General features: G+C 50.5%; 1 protein-coding gene and 1 pseudogene across 5 annotated transcripts in view; one reads left to right on the forward strand and one right to left on the reverse strand.

The window, feature by feature from the left end:
* Positions 1-23958, reverse strand: part of SPTB (spectrin beta, erythrocytic) — a 114082-nt gene that overhangs the window by 34916 nt on the left and 55208 nt on the right. For 4 of the 5 annotated variants that reach the window (XM_014862605.3, XM_044773758.2, XM_044773759.2 and 1 more), the window contains 13 exons: positions 14090-14241; positions 12721-12894; positions 11353-11444; positions 10877-10957; positions 10484-10599; positions 9955-10067; positions 8948-9135; positions 7194-7311; positions 6369-6527; positions 5140-5442; positions 4268-4418; positions 2809-3679; positions 1586-1723 (listed from right to left, as the gene is read on the reverse strand). In XM_014862605.3, the coding sequence (XP_014718091.3) occupies positions 1586-1723; positions 2809-3679; positions 4268-4418; positions 5140-5442; positions 6369-6527; positions 7194-7311; positions 8948-9135; positions 9955-10067; positions 10484-10599; positions 10877-10957; positions 11353-11444; positions 12721-12894; positions 14090-14241 (2656 nt within the window). The remainder of the gene's footprint in view (positions 1-1585; positions 1724-2808; positions 3680-4267; positions 4419-5139; positions 5443-6368; positions 6528-7193; positions 7312-8947; positions 9136-9954; positions 10068-10483; positions 10600-10876; positions 10958-11352; positions 11445-12720; positions 12895-14089; positions 14242-23958) is intronic. The other variant, XM_070513783.1, reaches the window with a different exon arrangement.
* Positions 18165-18286, forward strand: LOC123287533 (U2 spliceosomal RNA; annotated as a pseudogene).

Genomic DNA, 23958 nt, shown 5'->3' on the forward strand with positions numbered 1-23958 from the left:
GAATGTGAAGCTCAAAACCAGTAAGAGGAGGGAAAGATAGATTTTCATCTGGGACTCTGGGCAGGAGAGGAATGTGGCCTGGCCTAAAGGACGGACAGGACTGGAAGTATGTAGTTGGAGGAGGACGCACTCTGGGAGAGAGCACAGCGCGGGCATGGAGGCAAGACTGCTAGTGGAGGCGAAGAACGATAGTTGTTTAAAAAATATCTGAAGAGCTATTGCATGAAAGAAGAATCAGAATAAGTTTTGATCTCTCTAAAGGGCAGAGCCAGAACCAGTGAGTACAAATTTCACTTCAATCTGAGATCACACTTTCTAAGTGAAAGGAGTTGTCCCAAATTGGATTGGATTGGTTGCATGGTGAGGGGGTGAGCTCCCCATCCCTGGAAATGTCTGTGCAGGGGCACAGGCTGTGTGGGCACGTCGCTAGACTAGATGACTTCTCAGGCACCTTTCAACTCTCAGATTTAACGGAAAGCCATCTTCCCAGTCCATCCCTTAGGTTCTCTCTCACCTGAGGATGGCAAGTTCCTTATGCATTTCACTTAGGAAGGTGCATGGCTTAGGGTCTTTAAAGATCAACATTCTCTGACTACAGCTCATTAAGGCAACTGATGTATAGCTGACAACTTCTTCCTGTGTCTCGCATATGTGCACACTCTTGCACACGCACCCCCGTTACCGCCAAACCTAAAGAGCAAAGAGGCGTTCTCCTCCTCTGCAGAAACCTCACAGTTACAAAGGAATCCCTGAACTACATCCCCTACATTCCCATCTTTGGAGGCTGAGACAGTCGGCCTCGTTCTAGTGGCTCTGAAGTGTCCCAGTCCCCCCCTGCCTCCCAGTAGGCCCCTCCAGAGTCTCCACCATGCTGACCCTTTTCTTCCCTCACTCCATCTCAGACTGCCTGAGGCCGAGCAGGGCTTGGGCACAGTGTAGGGAAAGGGGCAGGCCATGGGGAGGTGGTGACCACGCAGCATTGTGTGTGTGGGGCCCCAGGGAACACACGTGTGCTGTCCTCCGAGATCCCGAGGAAGCCCTGGGCAGTTAGGCCCTGTACTGAGAGCTCCTCTGGGCCTGTTTTTTGTTCTGGCTACACAGCATGCTCAAGGCTTCCTGCTAATTCTCTTCTTCACTCAAGCCAGCCTCATGATCGAGACTGCAATTTGGCACAGACAGGAGCTTTCTTTTGTGGATAGTACTTAAGAGCTGTCAGAAAGCAATTTTCCCTGCCTAAGAATGTCCGGGGCAATGTGGCATGAGTACCATATGGCCTGATTCTACGGGCACACTCAGAATGTCTCCTCTTTCACACAGGATACCCACCCCCCACCAAAGGCATAGCATTTGCAGCTCTGTGAACACATCTCTCTCTCCCTCCCTGGGACAATCACCACCCAGGTCCCTCCTCCTTGCTGCTGCAGCTCCAGCGTCAGAAGGAGACCGTGGCTGAGAAAGACAGGAGCTCTGAGGGCTCAAACCTGGGAGTGCATAGGATGCGTCCTGACTTCTAGGCCACATCCCTGGGGGTGTGTCATGTGCCAAGAGGAGATGCCCCCAGCCCCCAACCCTACCGACACCCCACCTGGTGTTCAGTTTGTCTTGGTACTTCTTCACTTCCCCACTACGTGGGTGGCCACTCTCTACCAGGCTGTTGGCAGCAGAGTTCACGCCTTCAATCTGAGCCATCAACGACTTCATCTCCTGGTCCAGAATGTCAAACCTGATATGGACAGAGAAAATGAGGACTGGAGAGGCAGCAGCAGGCACTTCATTGCCAGTGGCCACCCAGTCTCCAGAACATGTAGCTCCTGCTTTCTCCCTCCACCTCCTAAATAATTTGACCAGGTAAGGGAGAAGAGAGGAGAAAGATATGCTGACACACCCTATTTTCTGGTTCATGGGTCCAGTTTCATGGTTTAGCATTTCCTGGATCAGGCTAGGAGAGAGCTGGTTACTTACTACATGGGCCACTGGCTCAAGAGAGAGGTGTTGGGGAACAAAGAGGTGTGTGTGGGGGGCTAATCGCCACAGAGACTACCTGGCATGCCTACCAGCTGCTGCTCTGAGACCCTAATTCCACTGCCCTGACATCTTGACCTGAAGGATACCCTCCCCAGGCAGGTGCTCTGTCCCTGAGCAGGAGAAGGGAGAGCTGCTGTGGGGAGGGGCACTGTGTGGTTATAAAAACTGACCCTTCTGGGATAGGAGCCCAGGTCTATCCAGCATCAGTGTGAGACCACCTCAGCATGCTCCCAGGAATGTCCTCTTCTCCTCGACTCTCCGGATTCTGTACTTAGAATGCTAGAGTGCCACACAAACTGGGGGCATGCCTTCCCATGCTGGAGTGTGGATGGCACCGAAACAGCAGAAATGAGGATGGCCTTGAAGACTGGTGGTTTGCACACCGGTCTGCGGCCCTCAGGGTTCTGTGGCTTAGTGGCTGCCACAAAAAGCTAGAGCTTGTGGGGTTCCAGCCTCTCTCCTCCCCATTAACCAGGTCAGCTCCCCTTTCCTCTGTGTTATATGTCAGAATTCTAGATACAGTTCATTTGAACAAAGGCTGCTATAGCTGAAAGTAGTCAAATACTTGGACTGGAAAGAGCCCCTTGGTTTTATTTTGAGGAAGGCCCCAGGGGATGAAGTACCCAAAGCCACAGAGTCAGATTAGAACTCATGACTCCTGGTACCTGGGCATCCTATGACCTCTCAGAGACCCTTGTTGACCCAGAGGCTGTTCCCACGCTAGGGAGAGGGGGACTGCAGCTGTTGTTCGCGGCGGCAAGGAAGAGAAGGGTCAGCTCTGACCTGTGCTGCACGACCTCCAGGTCCTCCAGCGTGTCTGGGATATCCATCTGGTCCAGCCACTTCTCCTTCTCACCCATCCACAGCTGACAGGCATCTGTCTCCCCAAACACTGTATACAGGTCTAGGGCGTCCTGCAGCCTCCGCTGACGTAGGTCCGCCTGAGCCACCACCTGCTGGTAGAGCTCCTGGAGGGCCTGCAGCCGATTGGTCACATCTGGGGAATCCCGAAACTCTTGTGGGAACTCCTGGGCCTGCTGCTCCAGGTGCTTCATCACCTCGTGGCTCTCCTCCAGCTCCTCCAGGAAGTCCTTGTGCTTTTTCCTCAGGGCCCGCGTGGCCCCTTCATCCTGCCCCACGTCTTCGCCTGAGAGCAGCCGGTGGGCATCCTGCAGCCAGGCCTTCAGTTCATCCGCATCGCCCTGGAACTGGAAGAAGTTCTCAGCATCCTGGAGGTTCTTCTTACGAAAGGCAGCCAGCTCCTTCAGCTGGTCCCACTGGGTGGCCACCTCCTTGATTCGGGCCTCGATCTGTGGGTACCCAAACTGCTTGCGAGTGACCATGCCTTCAGCTTCCTGGAAGATCTGCCCCAGGTGGGCGTCCAGCCCACGGAGCTCATCCTCAAAGGCCTTGTGCTTGCGTTGCAAGCTGAGCACGCTGGTCAGGTCCTTGCCGTAGTCCAGGGAGGAGTAAATCTGCTCCTTCTCCTTGATCCAGCTCTCAGCCTCATCCATTTCCCAGAAGAACTTCCAGAGCCGCTTGGACTGCTCCAGCTGGGCCTTCCGCCCAGCTGCCATGTTGCTCAGCTCTGCAAAGCACTGCTCCAGGTGGCTGACACGGTCCTGGATGACCTGGGGGTCACAAGGCTGGTACCCTGGGAGGAATTGGAGCAGGGAGGACAAAAGGGGTAAGAGTTTCATCGATGGGCAAGCTTCAGACCAGCCGTCAGGCTAGAACCACACAACCAGCCTTCTCAGTGGGGCTTTAGGATTGGAGGCAGGGATTCCCAGCTGCTCAGAGGGCAGGCCACCTTCTTTATAATTAATTCCCACTAAAACTTCAGGAATAAGGGAGGTTACAAGTTGAGTCAGCTCTCACTAGAAATGTACAATGCGAAATTACTTTTTTTAAAAGCCCAGACACAAATTTCAAGATGATTCTTCAAGGAGGCAGCAGGGTCTCCTATTTAAGACCCAAAGCTATAAACCTAAATTGTCTCTGCTGTAATTTGAACCAGCAAAGAGAATGAAAGATGAACAATGCCTTATTGGTGCTTATTAACACCTTCTGATTATAGATACCAAAGCAGTGGCCTGCTCGCTGGAGAGTTTTGCTATCCCTCAAGCTTCTTTCTTGCACCATTAGTTGATGAAAGAAGCAGAATTCTAAAGCTAGATTTATCCAAGCCGGGGTGCTGGAGCACTGAGCTAGAGGCCTCAACAGGGAGATATTGCGGTCTCACCGTTCCCCTCAGTGAACTGCCGGGTAGCTGCGATGATGGCCTTCACTTTGTCCCCTTGGATGGCGATGTCAGCCTCCATCAACTTGTGCTTCTGTAGCAAGTCCTCGACCTCCAACAAGTGTTTCCCAAACTCGGCAGACAAGAGGTGAGCCTGGCAAAGAGGACAGACAGGGTAGAGGGATCGAGGAGAGGTGAAGAGACCTACATGCTAGAAGAGACCCGTCCAAATGGAGTATCCATGGTCTCAGGGCCAGGGTGAGTCAGGGGCAGCTGGAAAATGGCTGCTGTTCAATATGGAAGAAGCTACAGAGCAGGAGCTCCTACTAGGGGTGCCCATCAGAATCATTCATGGATCATCTTACAGCTCAGGCCCCATACTTGATCTCCTGCATCTGCCCTAGGTTTGGGCCTGGGCATGTGTATTTTTAGAAAGTTCCATGGTCACTCTGATGTGCGTCCTCAGTTAAGAGCCACGGTGGTAGAGGGAGAGGAGATTCAGACTTCCTGGCTGCCCCTATCGGGGGAGGTCTGGATTCTAACCAGTCAAATTGTGATTACTCGGGGCCTGAGTCTCCACACTCCTGATTAATGTCTATCTCTTCTGGGTCCTGCAGGTTGGCACCTGTCCTACTACGAACCCCAGATTTCTTGATCACTGGGGAGACAGGGGACCTGGGCTGGTGACTTGTCTGGAGCCCAGTGAGCCAAGAAGTCAACAGGCAGATGCAGCCAGACACCGTGCTGCCTGTTTGTCCATTCTGACTCAGACATGATTGGCTGGAGGGGCATCTAAGGAGGCATACCCTAAGTGCAGGGCCAGCATTGAGGCCAGAGGGGAACCAGGGGCATGGGGGATGGGTCCCAGGGCCCACCTTGATGTCATCCATCCAGTCGATGCTGTGCAGCATATCCTGGAAGAGCTTCTGCAGCGCCAGGGTTGTCTCGAGTCTCTGGCGCCGGGACTGCAGCAGCTCCTGCAGGTAGTTCCACAGGCGCAGGATATTGTCCTTGCGGGCCGTGATGCGCTTCTGGTCGTGGTAATTCTCCTTCTCCAGCTCCTGGGCCAGGTCCTCCAGGGCCCTCACTCGCTCCTCGTAGGCGGCTGTGTCCGTCTCGATGGCCTCGTGCTTCTTCTTCGCGGCCTCCACGGCTGCCAGGTCATACCCAAAGTTGTCCTGCCCACAGGAAGAAAACAGGCAGCTCAGTCAGGCTCCCCTTGGCTCATCCCAGTTGCAGAGACACGGCAGGTCCCTTCAGAACAACTGCTACCTGGGAAAGCCAGCCCATTCCCAAGGAGTTAGTCCTGCCGTCTTTTTCAGCCAATATTATCAGAGCTAAGTTCTGGAAACTAAATCTCTCACAAGAACCTTTAAAAGAAGCTCAAGATTTTGCTCACTGTGCCACACGTGTGGGAATGCTGTGTGTTGTTACCAACTGAGCCCTTTTGAGGCCCGCTGGCACTCACCACCCTGCCTCGAGTGGACCTGCCTGCTTCTGGGCAGGAAGGGGCTTCTCCCCAGGACTCCACGCAGCTGTAAACAGATGGCCTGCCCCCACGCTATCTAGGGTGCACGCACACCCTCCAATTCTCTCAGAACACTCGCTTTCCCCTTTCTAGATGGAATTTAATTTGATTCCAAGCTCCAAGTGGGAAGGAACAGGTGCTCTCATGGAGAATCAGCCCTGGGGCCAATTTTTAGCTAGTGAAATATGACACTGTCCTAGAGGTCAGAGTCCAGAAGGCATGTCTGACACACACGAGGCGCACTCTGTGTTCATCATGTCCCCTGAGGACCAGTGTTCAATGTCAACTCGATCCCTGGCTTTAGTTGATGCCCCTGGCTCACAGAAGACAACCTCAGGGTCATTTTTGGATTGTGATGCTTGTTCCTAAAAATGAGACTTAGTAAATCCTGGAGAGTTCTTCCCCTGATGTGAATCTTGGTCCCCCCTAGTCACGGGGAGCAGGGCTGCAAGGCCTGCGAGAGGCTTATCCTGCTGCTGCTGAGAGGCCAGCCTGGACTGCAGCCCAGCTGACTGCTAGCGGCTCTGGAAAGCCTCCCCTCTCCTGCCATCCTCAGACCACCTCCCGCCCCTCCACCTGAGCCACAAGGCGCTGGTTTTCATTGAGCCACGTCTCTCTCATCGCGGCCTTTCGGTCAAAGCGCCGGGCCAGCTGCTCTAGCTTCTCCTGCCGAATGAGCTCATTTCTCAGGGCCAGCTCTCGCCGATATTCAGCTTCCTCCAGGCTTTCCCAGGCCTGCAGGAGGGACAGAGAATTCCTGGGGCACAAGAGGAACACCTGGGTTTGGGGGTTCCACCTCTCGCCTGACACTGAGTGATTTCAGAAATCATGCTCCCGGGAGAGGTGGTGGCAGATTCAAGTTCAGAGCAGCCTTCTGCCCTTCATGTCTGGACGATCAAAGGTCGAGGAGCACTGGTCATGACCTCCCAGTTCCCTCTTCCCCTACACCTGCCTCAGATTCTTGGCCTAATATAATGTTAGTTTCCTCTGTGGGTGCTCAGTACATTCTTACTGACTGAATGGCTATCTCCATTCTATTTGAACTTCCAGGTGGGGTGTTAAGCCTTCAAACCTTTGAAATGGCATAAGGCATTTCCTTTCTGTTATGGGTAGTTAATATTCCATACTCCAAGATACTCAAGGTTCTATAGAGAATAGGCTATACACTTGGCTCTAAAAACATGGATTCTGGGCATCTGAATAGGGGGCTGAATTGATGGATGTTGGTGGAGTTGGACTTCTCAGAACTAGGTTCAGACAGTGCCCTCAAATAGCCAGCAGGTGCCATTAATAACACCAAAGAAAGTGGCTTGGTTTAACCCTGTCCAGTGACCACTCCCTCTGCCCTTATCAGGAACTCAGCCAACCCACTGGAACATGTAATGGAAAATGCTGCCATACCCGGTTGATGTCAGACACTAGTTTCCCATCATGTGGCGTGTACACTTTCTGATTGTTGGCTCTCATCCGGGACTGGATGGTAAAAAGTAGGACCTCCAGATTCCCCTTCTCCTGAAACCTGTCAACAAAGCAGAGGAAAGGAGATTTGTGTCAAGATCCTAAGAGCTAATTTTTTTGCCAAAGTCAGCATGGAACCCTGGAATCTTGGAGCTTGGATAGCAAAGCGTATTTCCCTTAAAAACAAGAAAAGTAAAGGGGTCTATAGGTCTACTTCCCTTCTAAAGCATCTATCATCCGCGCCAACAGAGACCTAATGGGGGTGAGTCTTTACAGTACAAAGCAGAGCAAACACAGCAGCCACCACAGCGTTTGCTTATCATTTGCTTCCACAGGGGAATGGCTAACTGCAGTATTCTGGTAATTCCTGTAGATATCAAGTTTTACCAGTCGATAGAAAGAAACTCTCCCCTGTTCTGCAAATGATGAAGGCTTCTGATGCACTTCTGTCAGTTTTTTATTGAGTGAGTCAGTAAAAGCTTAAAAGCAGCGTTATCCGCATAGGAACATATTGCACTGAAAGCAACTTTCATCTGAGTACTAATGAGCCAGCTCTCCTGACAAGCCCTGAAGGCCAAATCCTTCCCAGGGAGGCGGAAAGGCTGGGCTCCGGGAAGACTTCAGGTGTAGGAGATGAGAACTGGCAGCAGGATGGATGCCTGGAACTTGGGGTCCAAGCTCCAGGTGACTGGGCACTTTCACATTTCTGCATGAATGCAGGTATTTACCCACTTCTACATCCTCCACATGGCAGGTGAGGATCGGGTGTAAGCAGGGTCCCCACCCTGAGGCCAGCCTAATAGATCTGACTGCTCACAGGCACTTCAAGAGAGTTGTGGCCCTGGGTGCAACCTACATAGCCAAGAGATATCACCCCTGTGTGTAGTGCCTAGTAGACGCACAGAGGATGTTATCTGTCATGAATTTAGGACTTTAAAAATGGGTTAGTGTCAGACCAGAAATCAGCTACTTGTTTATAGTGCATTCTAGACTCTGTGTCTCACCTTTCCCTGTTTGAGAGTCATGAATGAAGAGTGTGGAAGATGAGCGGGGGAGGAACAAGGCAGAGGGTACCAGTGAGGAGCTAGAAATAGGTTTCAGGAGAGCTGAACAAGCTAAAAGTAGGCGAGCTGGAATGCCTGATGTGTATGTGTGTGTGTGCGCACATGTGCATTGTGTGTGCACGTGTGCAGGCCCTGCACACACTGGAGTGGAGCAGCCTCCCAAGAGGCAAGCTAAGTGCTCTACTGATGAGCAGTGACAGAGGGGAGAGAAAAACAAGCATGTACTTGATGATCAAAAAGCCCCTACACTGAGGGCTCTGGGGCTGAGAATAGAGGTCATTACCACAAAACAAACCTGTGGCTCAGTGCACAGACAAGAGAGGAACTTTCTAGCACTGGTTCTTTAAGAGACTCGGAAGCCTGGGATTTCACTCCTATTCCCCTTCAGGGATCTGGGAAAGGACTTTCTTTGGCTATGAGTTGGGGGTTATTCATCGATGCCCATTTCCTATAGGCTGACGGCTCAGGAGCAGGGGGGCAAGGAAGGGATGAACTAGGCGACAGAGGTGAAGCTCCCTAATCTCTAGGATATGCCTCCCAGATACACTTCTCAAGGCCCAGAGCCTGGCTCTACCTTTTGGCAGTTGGTTTCTCAGCCACGGTTGACTACCCTCCCGAGTGCCAGGGCCTTACTTGGGCGGCTTCTCTGTGGTACGATAGGTGCTGAAGGCCTGCAGCTGCTGCTGGACGCCAGCCAGGGAGTTGGCAAACTTGCGGCTGTTCAGGACAGTGATGGTCTGCTCGATCCAGGTGAGCAGGTCTGAGGCCAGCCCGCTGTACTTTTCAATCATCTTCTCAGTGTCAATGGCATGGTCAATTACCTAGGAAATCACCTTGTTACTCAGTCATCAGAAGGACAGTGGGGACCACAATCAAGGTGGGCTCCCTCTCTCAGGCCCTGGAGCATTCTATGTTGGGTTTGTTCCCTGAGCCCAAGACTGTGGCTAAGGCGGAAGGAGTGGACTGGCAGTGGGTGAAGTCCTCCTCATGCACTGGCAACATCAGCAGGGAGCTGGTCCTGCTTGGAGCTCAGGAGCAGCTCCCCGCTTCCCTTAACCCTGCAAGAGATTGGTAAGATCACTGTGCTAGGACATCAGCCCCTAGAGGGGCCAAGGTCTTGTTTATTTTAAAATGCATATTAGAAATTAAGGGCTTCCAGGCACCATCTTTGCTAAACACCAGGTGCACAAAGATGAATGAGAAATGGTTCCTGTGCTCAAGGAGCTAAGGACCCAGAGGGGAAAGGAATCTGGCCTGAGGGCCTGTCCAGTGGGGTGGATGCCTGGTATACCATGGGCACCTAAGGGGCCTGAATCCACCATAAATCAGAAGATAAAAGCCCATTTTGTTCCTGTGGAAATGTTCATGAGACTTGGGTCTGAGGGTGGAAAACGGGCTCAGAGCTGCAGGCTATGACAACTTTTAGGACAGACCATCAACTTGCTTTGGAACTCAGCTTGGGAAACAGGAACTTGGCAATGCCCGGCTTCAGAGGAAGTTGGCGGGGGTGATCCACAAACCCCACCACAGCTGGGACCAGACATGAAGCTCTCAGGATGGAAAGGGAACATCTCACTCAGGGCCTGGGTGTGGCAAACAGGGAACAGAGGTGACAGTCTGGTTACGGAACAGCTGGGTACCTTGCCGACGCGCTTGCCCTCCACCGCCAGCACCTTCATCTTGGAGAAGTAGTGGTAAAATGCTACCACGTAGGTAATAATGGATTTCTCATCAGGGTTTTCTGTGAAGACATCTGCAAGGGAAAAGGGTGTGCTCTCAGGACCAAAATGGAAGTCAGAAATGCAGAGCTCAGACGGTTTATCTCCCATTCCTCTGCACGAAATTCAACTATAGGCACCAAGTGACAACCAGTGGGCAAGAATGGAAGAGTAATGGGTCTGTGATTTTAGCGAGAGGATGAAATCCATATTAGGACCACAAGAAGAAAAAAGAAAGATCCAAAGACTACTACACTTTTCCTGGGCCAAGCAAAGTGTCAGGAACCAACTTAGACCTGAAGAGCAGGCCTCGGGTGGAGCCAGGCCCGGCCACCATCCCCTCGCTGTGCCCACAGCTCGCCTTGCACTTGGCCTAGACAGTCTGGCACTCCCTCTAGCACAGTGGGCACCATCTCCCACTGTCACAGTAAAGGAATGGGTGGCAGCTCACCTTCAGGGTCCAGGAGCGGGATGATGCCCAGCTGATGCTCAGCCACGTCAAACGCATGCTCTAGGTTGTGTCGGGCATTGGAGTCCTTCAGCTTATCAAAGTCAATCAGGTCGGGCCTGGGGATGAAGCCAGACTGTTAGAAGAAAGCGGCCACAGCACCCCCACCAACAGGGCAGCCTGGCATGAAGCAAAGACACTGGCAGATGCAGGCAGCTCGGCAGGAGAAGTAGAAGGAGGAGATGGGAGCAGAGCAGGGGGCAGCTGTGAGCGTCAGCATGTGGGGACATGTGGGCGTGACTAGAAGCTTGAACTGTAATCTATAGGTTGAGCGCAACGTGTCGAAATACCCCCAGGGATTCTGCCTCATTCCCACAGCCCCCTCCTCCCTCTTACCGATGTTTGTGGATCAGGGCATTAAAGGCCAGGCCATCTTTCCAGCTGGTGGTGAAGTCAGTGACCTTGACTTGGGGATAGCTGCAGCCAAGAGAAACATTAAGACCTAAGAAATCGATTCTTTTGGGGTCCCAAACAAGTATATGAAGTGGGGGGCCAATATACCAGGAAAGGAATGGACCCATCCCTTCTCAAGCTGCTTCAACATGAGGGCAGCAGTTAAGCCAGACAAAGAGGCTCCCCCATAAGGTGGGCTCAAGAGACTCACACCCAATAGACCCTACGTCTGACCCAGGCAATGCTGGAAAGGAATCCTGTATTCCAGGCCTCAAAGAATCAGGTCAGGATAGACTCTGCATCAGTTACGTGGAAGCTGCTATAGTTCTGGGTGATGATGTCTATGTCCCTTGGGGACGACAATGCTTGCAGGGAGCAAGGGGGGAGGGACATGGTAGTGGCTGGTTCCCAGGGCATACTCTGCCGTCTTCATCTGACACCATAACAGCAACGCATCCTTGGCTGAGCGCGTCTCACGACCTTCTTGAGTTTGGACAACAATGTCCTGAATCTGGGGGTGCAGGAACAAGAGGGAGAGGAATTAGATTTGCATGTGGCTCAGTGCCTTGCTGCTCTCCCTGGAAGGCTCCCCATTTTCCTCTTCCACAGCCATCCCATCTGCATGGCCAGCCCTGCAGCAACACCACACCCTGAGGCCCTGCCTCCCAGGGCCTCTTTCCCTGCCTTAGTCAGCTGCAACGGTACAGGGACAGCTTCCTCTGCCAGAGGAGACAGCTCTACCTTGATAACTCTAACAGGGTGCTGAGAATAAATGACAAGACACCTTGATTCCTCCTCGGGAGATATGATGCCCCGCAAGGCCATGAACAACACAGACGTTGGAAGGTATTATATTTTGATTAGTAGCACCTCCCGCCTTTCCATTCTTCTCAATTCTGCTGTTATTACTCTTTAATTGTATGTATCCACACCGAGTGAGACTGGACACCCAAGACCACTTAGATGAGATCTTCAGTCTGCAAATTTTGTGCTCTCCTCCTCCTCCCTGCCCTTCCCTCCTCCCACTGGGTTCTTTCTGTCCCCGAACCAGCAGGTGGAAAACCCTGCTCTCCTTCTCTCGCACCTTCTAATTTCCTTACCAACAATCTGAACCTTGAATTTCAGGGCAGGAAGAGAAAAGTTTCTGACTGAAACACGGAAAAGCAGATCTTCTGCACTGTTTTTGCACCTTCTCAATAAAACTATTTCAAAAACCAAAAAGTTATGCCTGGACCTTGTGTTACAAGGATGGACCTTGAGGGTATTAGGTTAAGCGAAATAAGCCAGAGAAAGACAAACACCGTAGGATTTCACTCACACGGGGAAGAAACTAACACACGGACAAAGAGAACAGATTAGTGGTCACCAGAGGGGAAGGGAGCTGGGGGATGGACATAAGGGGTAAAGGGGCACATTTATATGGTGACTGACAGATAATAATGTACAACTGAAATTTCACAATGTTATAAACTATTATGACCTCAATTTAAAAAAAGAGAGAGAAAAAAAGTAGATCTTTCAGGCAGATCTCAGCCCAGCCACTAATTTCTATCCTCTCCCTCAAAAGACTACACTACTGATGGAACGGCTCACCCTGAGCTTCCATGATTCGCGATGCCGAAGATGGTCACTCCTTCCTACAAGCATCGTCCCACTGGACAGGTTTCTAGCCTTCCAGAACGTGCACAAATGCTCACACTTTTTCAGCATTTTGTAAGATTCCCAAGCCTTGTCCAGCCCAGAGAGGCTCCCTCCACTCCCTCTGCCTCCTCACCCCCAGAACCCACCTGGAAGCGTAGGATGATGGTCCAGATGAGGCCCAGGACCAGGCGGTGGTTGCCATCCACGATGTCGTGGGAGCCCATGTTCTCCAGGTGCACACGCTGCTCCTTGAGGAACTGCAGGGCCTTGTCCACATTCTCCAGGCAGTGGATGCGCATCTTCCCCTTTGTGGGCCTTGGCTGAGAGACAGCATTGGCCCCCGTGGGTGTGGAGTGGTCACCCCAAAGGTAGTTACAGGCTGGACATAGCTCCTGTCATCAGCATCCACCTTCCACCTTCCTGCCCAAACCCTGACTCCTACGCTCATTCCTTGACACTTTTCAACCCCATTCTTTCTGCAACCAGTCCACATAGGTACCACGCCCGGGCCTGAGCAAAGCCTTCTGAGGGCTGACAGATGGCATTCAAACACAACAACACAACAGATGGTTAACTGAGCACGTACTGTGTGCCAGGCACAGTTCTAAGAACTATTTACTGCTAGTTGGTGATAAGAGTGGCTTTTAGTTTGGTGATTGATAATAAGTCCATACCATAATCCTTTCTCTCCATCCCCAAATGACCCCAGCCAAAACTCAAGGGGACCACCATTGATGAGTAATCACATGATCTGAAGGGTTCCAGTGGTCACTCTCTCTAGTGGGCTTTCAATGCAAGGTAAGAGGCAGGACTTCAGTCTGGAGTTGAAAATGCAACAGAAAAAGGTAGGACCTTTCATTCAAACACCAAGGATCTTAGAGTCCTTCATCAGTTACAGGTATCTTTTCCCCCATTTTACACATGGGGGAAATGAGGCAAAGAAGGTCCTGCGTGATAGGCCCAAGGTCACAATAGAAATATCTGAGCAAAACATGAACCTTAATCTAGTTCTTCCTCAGGCGCAACATTACTGCCAGGTAGGTTACAACTGAGGGGCCTGTAATAAATTTCCACTTGTAAGAGTGATAGAACATATAGGAAAATATCTTCTAATGCTTTCCTCTTGGTTCCAAGCATGCAAATTTCTCCAGCTAGGTAATGGAATCCAACTTAGCGTGTGTGAGGAGGCTGAGGGTGGGCCCACTGCAGGGCAGCCACAGATGCCCAGACCCCAAGTGGAGAAAGTCAAGAGCTTGGCATGGCTTTTGGGAGAAGCATGAAGGGGTGGGAGTGGCCAGGAGGAGGCAAGAAATTCTGAGAAGAGGTCAAAGAACCCAGTCAGCCAAGTGGACACCTTGCCTCATTAAGTATTGAAACCTTCCAGAAGAAGAGAGAGAAAGCTTTGGAAGGCCGTGAGAACTGGAGATACCCCCAGACCATGTCTTTCCTAAAGAGGGGACATAGCACCAGTCCAGAACCCCAGGAAAGGAGCCACAGCACAGAAAGGGGCTTTACCAGCGTCTCTCCAGAGAGCACCTCCAGCAGCCTGATGAGCATCCGCCCATCCCGCAGGTCCCTGTAGAGGTCCGTGATGCGGCAGGGCACACGAGCCAGGTGCGAGTTCACCCATTTCGTGAAGGTCTTCTTCTGAACAACTTCCCGCTCATCTGTGGGGGGAAAGAGTCCTGGGTCAGGTACCCAAGGTTGGCAAGGTCAATGTACGATAACATGGGGCCAAAGGGTTTTACCTTAATCCCAAGTCCCCTCATCCCTGGCAGAGAGCTTGATGGATCTATTCCACCCCCTTCCTGGGAGTGTTTGTGATCAGGGTGTTACCTTCTGGCTACATGGGGTCCACGTGCCATGAGTGGGGCAATGAAGAGGTAATGCCACAACCACATTCTATGCACAGTATCAAGACACCCCTAATTCAGCCATCTGTTTCCCTGTGCCCGTCAGAATGCTCTTCACCACTGTGCCAGTGAGCTCAGATTCCAATGCCAGGTTCACCCATCCACCCAATACTCCCTCTGCCCAGAATGGTTTCTCTTGGCCCCTCCACCCCACCCTACTCCCTACACCTAACTCCTCATCATCCCTTAGGAGTCAGTGTAAACAGTGCTTCTCCAGAAAGCTTTTCCTGACCCCTAGCCTGGGTCAGGTCTCCCCTGTGTGCCCAGACCCCTCCGTTTGCATTTCTCTTTTCTGTCTCGCTTCACACTCGTATTACTTGGAAGTCTGTCTGTCTCTCCTGCAAGCCTGGGCTCCTTTAGCCCAGGGAAGTCTGTCTGTCTTGTTCACTCTATATCCCCAAGGCCTGGAGCCTGGCACACAGTAGGTGCTCCAGAGCTGTAGTGTAGCTAACAGCACAGACATTTATTTGGCTCCTATTGGTGGCAGGCCTGTGCTAGCCTGATGATACATGAAGTAAGATAAACTGCCTGTCCTCAAGGAGCTCCTGGTAGGTAGAGGAGATGATGAGCAAGGAAAGAGTGAGACTATGGGAGTGGACGACCCACACGGGGTTAGGGACCATGGAGGCTTGGCTGGGGGCTGTCCATGGATTATGCTATCTTTCTCACCCCCAGGATGACAGGCAGGGTTCTCCATCTTCAGACCTGAGAAGTTGACATGACATGACACCCCCCACCCCAAATCGGCATCAGCCCAAACCAGGCTTCTGTACCAGCTCAGGTGGGGTCCCACTTAGCACTTCTGTGCAAATAAAGGCTAGGGCTGTCCAGTTAGGGCTGGGAAGCTTGAACATGCTAGGGAGAGGACAGATGGCTGGGATAACAGAAATAAAGAGGGAGGAGTGAAAAATAAAGAAAGAAAGAGAGTGGCAGAAAAGACAGAGACGAAGGAGGAGAAGAAAGGAAGAGGAGTGACCCTGTCCTGTGGGTTTAGTGAACAGTCTGTGGCAACTGGCTTCAGGGCACTTTGCTTGAGGATTCCAGGCAGGAGCTGACCCGGCAGTGTCAGCTGAGCCTCTGGCCAGGGAGGATCCCTGGGGAGCAAGCGTGGGGGTCTGTCGGGGCCAGGGCAGACTCAGAGCAGCCCAGCCAGGAGGAGCCTGCACCGTGGGAGCGGGCTACGTGTGCTCAACTGAGCCCAAACTGTGGAAGGGCTGACTTCATAAATTATTAAATATCTAATTTAACAACAACAAAAAGAGCTGCCCAGCCAGTACGGCCTCAAGGGTATAAAGCTGGCGGTTCCTCTGGCTCACAGCATCCAATTCTCTCATACTGCGTGGCTATTTTAGTGTTAGGAACTTAGGGCCTTTACTCACTTATTCATTCATTCAGCAAATGTTTACTGTATAACCGTTAGGTGCTGGGCTCTGGGTGGAGGCGGGGAATTCAAGGAGGGGATAGGCAGACATATTGCCTCTCCTTGAGGCAGACATACTGTATAATAAATAGGAGTGCTGGCGTCACATAGAAAGAATTCTATGACAGACATCTAAATAAGACTTCCAAGGAAGAGGAAAAATACTACTGTTGACTATACAAATCTTAAGTAAATATAAAATTAGGAAGGCATTCATTCATTCTGGGCCTCTGGGCAAAGTTTCAAGGGGAAGCTCCCTTACTCTGGTGTCAGCTGCAAATGTAACCACTTTCCTGATTCCAAGGACAGCTTCAGCAAAGTGTAACTAAAGTGTTGATGATATAGTGGATGGAAAGCGATCGCATTTATTCTGGGGCATGTTTGGGTTCCACAGAGCCAGCCCCATCAGATCTGTTCTTGAAGAGGTTCACCCTTCCAATCGGCGGTGGAGCTTTGACAAAGGGGCTGAAATTTTGAGCCCCTTTAGAGGTAAGTGTCTCAAAAAAGTAAAGCCCTTTCTTATTTTCTTGTCTTTAAGAATCCCCAAATTTCAGGGCATGGGTGCTGAGACCCATTTATTTGTGATTGGCAAAGGGTAAGGAGGTGATTTTAGCTGGGGATGTGGAATTTCATTCTAGGATGCTGGGCCGGCCCATGTACCAGTGCACATAAATCACCCTTAGATCTCCCCAGTTTTCAACACACCAAGGCCGCCTCCGAGACCTCAGAATGTTAGAGCCGCAGGTTCAGAGCCTAGGCGAGCAGCCTCCTTTTACGTGAAGGCTGGGGTGAAACTGCCCAGAATCCCCAGGACCCTGAAACACCTGCAGTGTTAAGAGGTGGGAAAGATACCGTGAGGCCAATAATGATCCTAAGGACAGAAAAGGCCCGGGGGTGGGGACTAACTCCATTAGCTTGTTCACTCCGGCTGCTCCACATTGGCACGCTCAGCACATTCATTCCCAGCATGCCCCAGTCGCCCATCAGGAGTCTTCCAAGTGCAGGAGAGGTGGGTGGCCCAGAGGTGGGTGCACAGACAGGCTGGGGAGGCGGCTGTGCATTGGTCCTGCTGTCACCAGAGGACCTGGGCCATCCTGCAGGGACCCCCTGTGGAAAAGAGGCCTCAGCAAAGCCCTGCCAGGGGCCAGGCTTTATTTCCAGAGCCCTAGCCCGTCCAGTGCAGGAAACGAGGCAAGTCTACCAGCAGGGCCTGACTCAAAGCCTCCAGAACCTCAGAAAACACCCGTGCCTCTACGCCAACAAGCCCAGGGCCTCTCCATTCCTGTCAGTTCCTCTCCACCTCCTTCCCATGCTGTGGCCATCCTCACTCCTCCCTACATGTTAGGGCTTCCCCCAGAAAACTCACCTTCCTTTCTGACCACAACTACTACCGAGAATTACTGTCTAGGTAGCCGGGTGACCTTTCTTTTACATTCCCCTTCAAAGGTTTAGTTTGAGGTCAAATAAAGCCACAATAGCAAAACTCTCAAATATTTATCCATTAATCAGTGAGTTCATATGTGGAAAGTGCTTAAAACAGTACCTGGCACACCAAAAGCTGGCCGTAAATGTTACTATCACTGTTACTGTCACTACGACTACCACAACACACAGGGAAGCACAGGCAGGCTCGCTGTCCCCAAGGGCTTCAGAGTCTAGCTGAGGAAACAAGACACAAACCTACAAGCAGCTAACTCGCAGCTGCACAAGGGAGAAAGGGCAGCTCATTTTAACAATGCAAAATCTGTCACACGGTCAGATTGGATTAACTACCAGATAAATGACACACACAATAAATGGCCAGGGATCAAAGAGGACAGAGGTCATTTCTAGTTGGAGTAGTCAAGGGGCCTCGTGAAGAAAACCACTTTGGGTGGCAGAGGAGGAGGGCAGGAGACTGGAGGCACCCAGCAGAGAGGCCGGCTGCTGTGGAGCTACAGGTGGGAAGAAAACGCATGGAAGGAGGTTTTAAACTGGATGTGAAAGCCTCTAGTGAAAGGCTAAGAAGCTTAGATTTAATTCTAGAGGAAAAGGAAGCACGGAAGGTATAGCAGGATCATTTCCTGAAATACTAACTTGTAAGGCTCCCACTGATAAGACGACGACTGTGTGTTTCAGCTTAAATGTAAACAGAAGTGTGCAAAATCTATATAAAGAAAAGTTTAAAAGGCATCCAAGACACACCAAAGATCTGAACCAATGGAAAGGCACTCCCAGTTCTCAAATAGGAAAACAGCACCACGAAGATGCCAGTTTTATCGCTTCTCAGCCTTTGGCTAAGATCAAGTGTAGTATATGTTCTTATCAGTTTAATAAAGATGTCCATGTACCCTGAATTAATCTATATACTTAATATTATTTTAAATATATTTAAATTACATAATTTAATTATATAATTGCCTACAATATATATAATAAATATACAATTACATAATTAATTGGGGGAACGAGACAAATGATTAGAAAATTCATTGGAAAGATAAACAAAAATAGCTAGGAAAATTACAAAAAAGAAGATTAATAAAGGGTGACCAAGCTTTCCAGGTGTTTTTTTCTCTGAAATATTAAAGCACAGTATAAAGTTATAATAACGAAACTGTGTGGTATGAGCACAGGAATAGACAGACATTAATGGAACAAAAATAGTCCCCAGAACATATAGGCACTTAATGGTTCCCCTGCCCTTAAGGATTTAAAGTCTACCTAGGGCTGATTCTAAAAGAGAACTTTAGGATGCTTATTACAGACCTGCAAATGCAAGAACAAAGCACATAAAACTGACTTTAAAAGTGACTGGAGTTGAACACTAAGATGCTGGTTAACTAGACTGGGGTACATTAATACAAAGGAAGACTGTACAATCATTAAAATAATAATCTGCACATTTACTGACATCATGAAAAAATATTCAAAATGTACGGTAAGTGAAAAAGGTTCTAGGATTATAATAATAAAGACATTTTAAAATTAACACATATATATACAGTCATATATTTATAGGCATTGAAATATCTGTATGGGACACTAACAATGTCTCTAGTTTTCTCTGCTTTTCTAATCTTATCAAGACTAAATATATATTTTTGTGTAATAAAAATACTTAAAGATATAAAAGCAATCATCCTACTGTTTTTTTAAATAAAATAGGGTCTTTATATGTTATAGGGAAAGAAAACAAGTTATCACAGACTAGTTTAAATTTAAAAAAATTAATTTTTTTTGAAAGTTAGTTTTCACCTGAAGTTTGAAGACCATAATAGTTTTAGAACAGCAGAGAAGGCAGGCGGGTCTTGTTCAAAGCCCCTGCGGTGGAAACCGGCAGGTGTGTGTGTGTGTGTGTGCCTGTGTATACAGTGTGCGTGTCTGAGGGCTGAAGGTGAGGAGCAGTTAACTTACCCAGAGCCAAGAAGTCGAAAGACAGTATAGGGAATCTGAACTTTATACTCTAGGTAAAGAAGAGCCTGGAGGTTCTTAAGTAAAGCAATACGTCATTAAAAATTTGTTGGAGGACAATGATTCTAACTGCCCCATGTAAATGGGATTGGACAAGCGTGAGGCCAGAGCCAGGGAAACCAGCTCTGAGGTGGCTGCAGAAGTCTCCGCATGACACCACTGACATGTGAACTATGGAAATGACATGACAGGATCTGATCTGGACAACAGCGCAGGACCAGGATCAGCTGGCCCTGGCAGGTGATAGTATTTAGAGGCTATAAGACAAAAGTAAAAATGAATTCGAGGGTTTGATCAAAGAGGCTCAAGAGGCTGGCGGTGGAAGGAAATACGGGAAGGGGCTTCCCGGGTAGGCTCGAAGGAGGAGATAATGCAGGTCTGAAGGACATTCAAGAGGGCCCAGGTGCGGTAGCCCAAACAGCACTGGGATGATTTTAAAACCCTGGGCTTCTAGTCCTGTCTCAGCACTTCCTGCGGTGTGACCTTCCTCATCTCTACAGGGGAATCGTAACAGCTAGCCCCTGCCTACTTTAGAGTGGTTGAAGGGTCAACAAGATCATCTAGATAAAAAGCACCCAGAACACTAAGCAGCCACACAGACACCGAGCACCGTTACCATTCATGCAGGCGGTGGCTGCATGGAGAGACCACGATGGCTGAGAACATGAGGCCAGAGGTCAGGATGGTCTAGGACTCAGCCTCAGACTAGACTTCAATGAACAGAGAGAATTTCTGGAGAATCCACTGATTTGCTAAAAAGGATCAATTCCCTTTGCCCAAGCCAGGAAGCACAGCTCCGGGGTTCTGGGTAAACTGGCACGCGGTCAGCACCGCTCCACAGGGGGCTTCTTCCCAGGTCGCCAGAGCTGGAAAGGCCTTGCGCATCATTTGGGTCAAGGCCCTTGTTTGACAGGTGAGGAAACTGAGTACCTGAGGAGCAGAAAAGTGCCTTGGCCAAGGTCACCTACCTAGGGAAAGTCCTTGATAGCAGCAGGACAGAAGAATGGTATCACCGGGTGGACTACTTTCCCCTCACCTGTGGCCACCAAGCTGGCTCATGCCACCACCTTCTCCTTCCTGGACTTTGCATAGCCTCCCCACAACCTGTTCTCCCCAATGAGGGCAGAGTCACCTTTAAAAAACCAAACCTAACCATGTCGCTTCCTTGTGAACAGAACTGTGATGGGCTGGGAGCGGCTCCATCCCTCTGGCCCTCTACTGAAGGCTGCAACTCCCAGTCCTAAGAGCCTACAGCTCTCCCTGCTAAAGGCTCCCACCCTTTGACCTTCAACCCTGCCACTCCCTTGCAACTAATCCCCTCATTAAACTCCTCAGCCACCCCTTCTGAGTTTCCTGCTGGTTCCTGCCAGGCCCCTGAAGATACCCATGGCCTAAGGCCCTCTGTGATGCAGCTCCTGCCTGCAGCTGCATATCCACCCACCATTCCCCTCATGCTCTCATAGGACAAGTGCCTACTCAGCCTTGGATGAGATGTAAGCTGCAGGTTATGTTATAAACTCTTACAGTTCTCAGTAAATCTTTATAGCATTTACTGCAATCTGTCATTATGCACATGTCTATATGTATATAGACACACGTGTGATTATTTTATCTACCTCATCTCACCAGACTGTAAAACGAGATTCCCTGGTTGATCTAGTTTCTCCCAGAGCCTGGGCTGCTAGCAGCCTCCCTGTCATTCTCTCTCAGTGACATGACAAAATGGGAACCTGAACAACTGCTACAGATGCTCTGAAAACAACACCCTAGGCACCTCTTCAGCCAAGCAGCACGCAGGGGGGCGCAGTGGAGGGTGGCGGAGTGGCTGCTGCTCCCAGGAGCCATAAGCACGGTCAAGGCCTGGTGTCAGAGCCTGCCCTTGGGAACAAAGCTGACAGCCCACAGAAATGTCCCAAAGATGGAGGAGACTATTAACATGGCTCACTCAGACTGCACCGCACGGGGAGGGTTATTATTAACCTCCATGTATTAATATTTGATAAAGCATCTTCACAATGATAGATAGCAGTCACCAGAGAAGGGGAACAGCCTTGGTTCTGCAAAGTGTTCTCAAGGAGGAAGAGCAGCTTTGATCAAGAGGGGAGAGGGGACAATGGGAGAAGGTGTTATGTCCTGGTCAGGGGAAAGTGCCCTGGACCACACAGTGCATGTGGCACGCTGGCCTCTCTCATAGGTCTGTCTCCACAGGTAAGCGGCAGAGTTGTCAGCGATGTGGCCTGTCTTGGGGGAGGGCGGGGAAACACAATGGCTCACATCCAAGAGAAAGCTGCTGAGCCAATTTTTTTTTTTCTTCTGACAGTACATTAAAATGATTACTGATGATTACAGATATTTTCATGAATAGTACATTTTTCCAATATATAGTCTTTAAATAGAACTTCATTTCATGTTTTGAAACCTGAGAAGAAAACATTGTAAAAACCTCTCACTAATGACACCATCTTTGTTCTCACAGGTAGCTTAAGAAGACATTCAGACCATCAACACCTGACGCCTTGGTCTCCAGCAGCTGCATCTGAATTTGTGGACTTAGGCTGCCGAGAAGCTGCGAACCCTCACCCCACCCTCATGGTGAAACCGGGGCACCTGGGCTCAGCGTCATCCTGGTGCAGGTAGGGAAAGAAGCCCAGGGAGAGGCCAAGCATCACCTGCCACCAAAGTCAGGAAGGTGCCCAGGCCACCCTCTCTGGGGAGTTCCCAGGAAGCCAAGGTTGGGGGCGGCAGGCAGCAGGGTCTGAGGGCCACTGTCCTAAGGCTCTGATGGAATACCTGCCGGTCACAGAACTCAAGCTTGGGGCCTGGGCACAGTGGGTCTGGAGGACGTTCAAGGTTTAAAGTGGCAGCAACGAAGTGCTCCAGAGCACAGGGACGCAGCCCGCAGCACAGCTCCTGCTCTGTGGCGTCCTCTGAACTGTCCTCAACCAACCTCACCACTCAGCCTCGTCTCACCTCCAGTAAGAAGGCTACAAAGCGAGAACACAGGAAGGAAGTGCATCTCTAGTTTGAAACATCGCTTTGATTGTGATTTAAAGCCAAAACCAGAGTGGGCTACACAATTTTGTGCACTTTGTTTTTAAAAGGGAGCTCTGTGTAGTCTATCCCTTAGCAATTGTTCAACAAGCCAAAGAAGATAAAGGACATGTCAGGCCCTCTCCTTCTCACAGGCCTTCTCAGGAGGCCCTGGACTGCTCTCTGCACTGAAACCTGCCAGATGCAAGAAGCTGGAAATCACGCAGCGGGCGGCACACGGGATGCTGGGATGCCGAGCTGTGTGCGTGCGTAAGGCAGGGGGTGGGAAGGAAGCTAATGCACAGGCGTTCTCTTTTCAGGGCATCTCTCCCTTGCATTCATCCTCGCCCTCCTCTCCCAGCTGGGCCACATCTGCCCTGAGGCAGCACCCTCACCCAAATCACTGGGGTACACAACCTGGTGCTAGGGGGTGCACAGGCAGGGAGAGGCCTCCTGTGGGAGGAGGGGCAAGAGCACAGAGGGCGGGCATTCTGGCTGGTACATTCCCTGCAGCCTGCAGGGCTTCATCCCTCATCCAGACAGCCACAAATGTTTACCGAATGGTTCCCAGTACGAAAAGGGGAAGGACAGGCAATGGGGTGTGAGCGACAACGAGGTGGCTCTAAGGAGACACTGGGAGCCTTCTTACTGAAACACAAAGGCTGGAACCTCTTGAAGGGAAAGAACTTGGGCTTTTCAGCTTCTCCCCATCCTCTAATCCTTCAAAGCAGATCCCCAAAGTAGGAAAGTGCCAGAGGCAGTCATCAAAGCATAGAAGGGCTCCTTGTTCAGGAAGAAGCCTCAGGCTTCTTAACCTCATGAAGCGCAGCCAGCTTTGGAGACTGACATTGAGAGCTAACATCTGCCCAGGGACCTACTGGGCAAATATTCCTGCTGGGCCCCCAGCCCTCCCCGTGGCATTGCCAAGGTCAAATCCACTCCCTTCCAGGAGCCTTCTGTAACCTTCTCTTATCCACCTCCCCCTTCACTTTAGACAGGCTGATCTGCCGTTTCAAATCCAAAGTAATTCATTCTGGAGAGAGGTCACGTATTTGTATACCAACGTGGCAGTTTCCATGCAGAATAACCAGATGGCTTGTTTATTTCGGCCCAGGGAGAAAGAGCTGGAACAGTTTTAAAGGCAGAACAGGGAATACTTCCTCTGGAGCTGAGAAGAAGCTGACTTAAGAGGCAGAAAAGATGGAGTCCAGTTAACCAAATGCACGTCTTCTAACCATGGGTCACTAACTGAAGAAGGACCCTAAGAGCTGCCACACCAGGAAGAGCATCTAACAAGGCCTCAGGGTCCTTTGGTTTCTTTGGTTTCCCAGGTCACCCAGCAGGATGGCAGAGACACAGCTGGGATCCTGGCTGGATGGCCTTAAGGAGAAAGATCTACACAGCCTAGGGCTTCATCCCCAGGGGCATTAGGTCTCCGGGACCAAGCCAAGAGCTCCAAGCACAAGCATTAGCCAAATTTCCCTGGTTCCTGGCTCTTTCTTCCAACCTAGGCCTTTTAAGACAAAGGAGGGTGGGGTTAAGAAGGAAGAAACGGGGCCCAGAACAGG

Source organism: Equus asinus, chromosome 7 (assembly GCF_041296235.1).
Source record: "Equus asinus isolate D_3611 breed Donkey chromosome 7, EquAss-T2T_v2, whole genome shotgun sequence".
Lineage (NCBI taxonomy): Eukaryota > Metazoa > Chordata > Mammalia > Perissodactyla > Equidae > Equus > Equus asinus.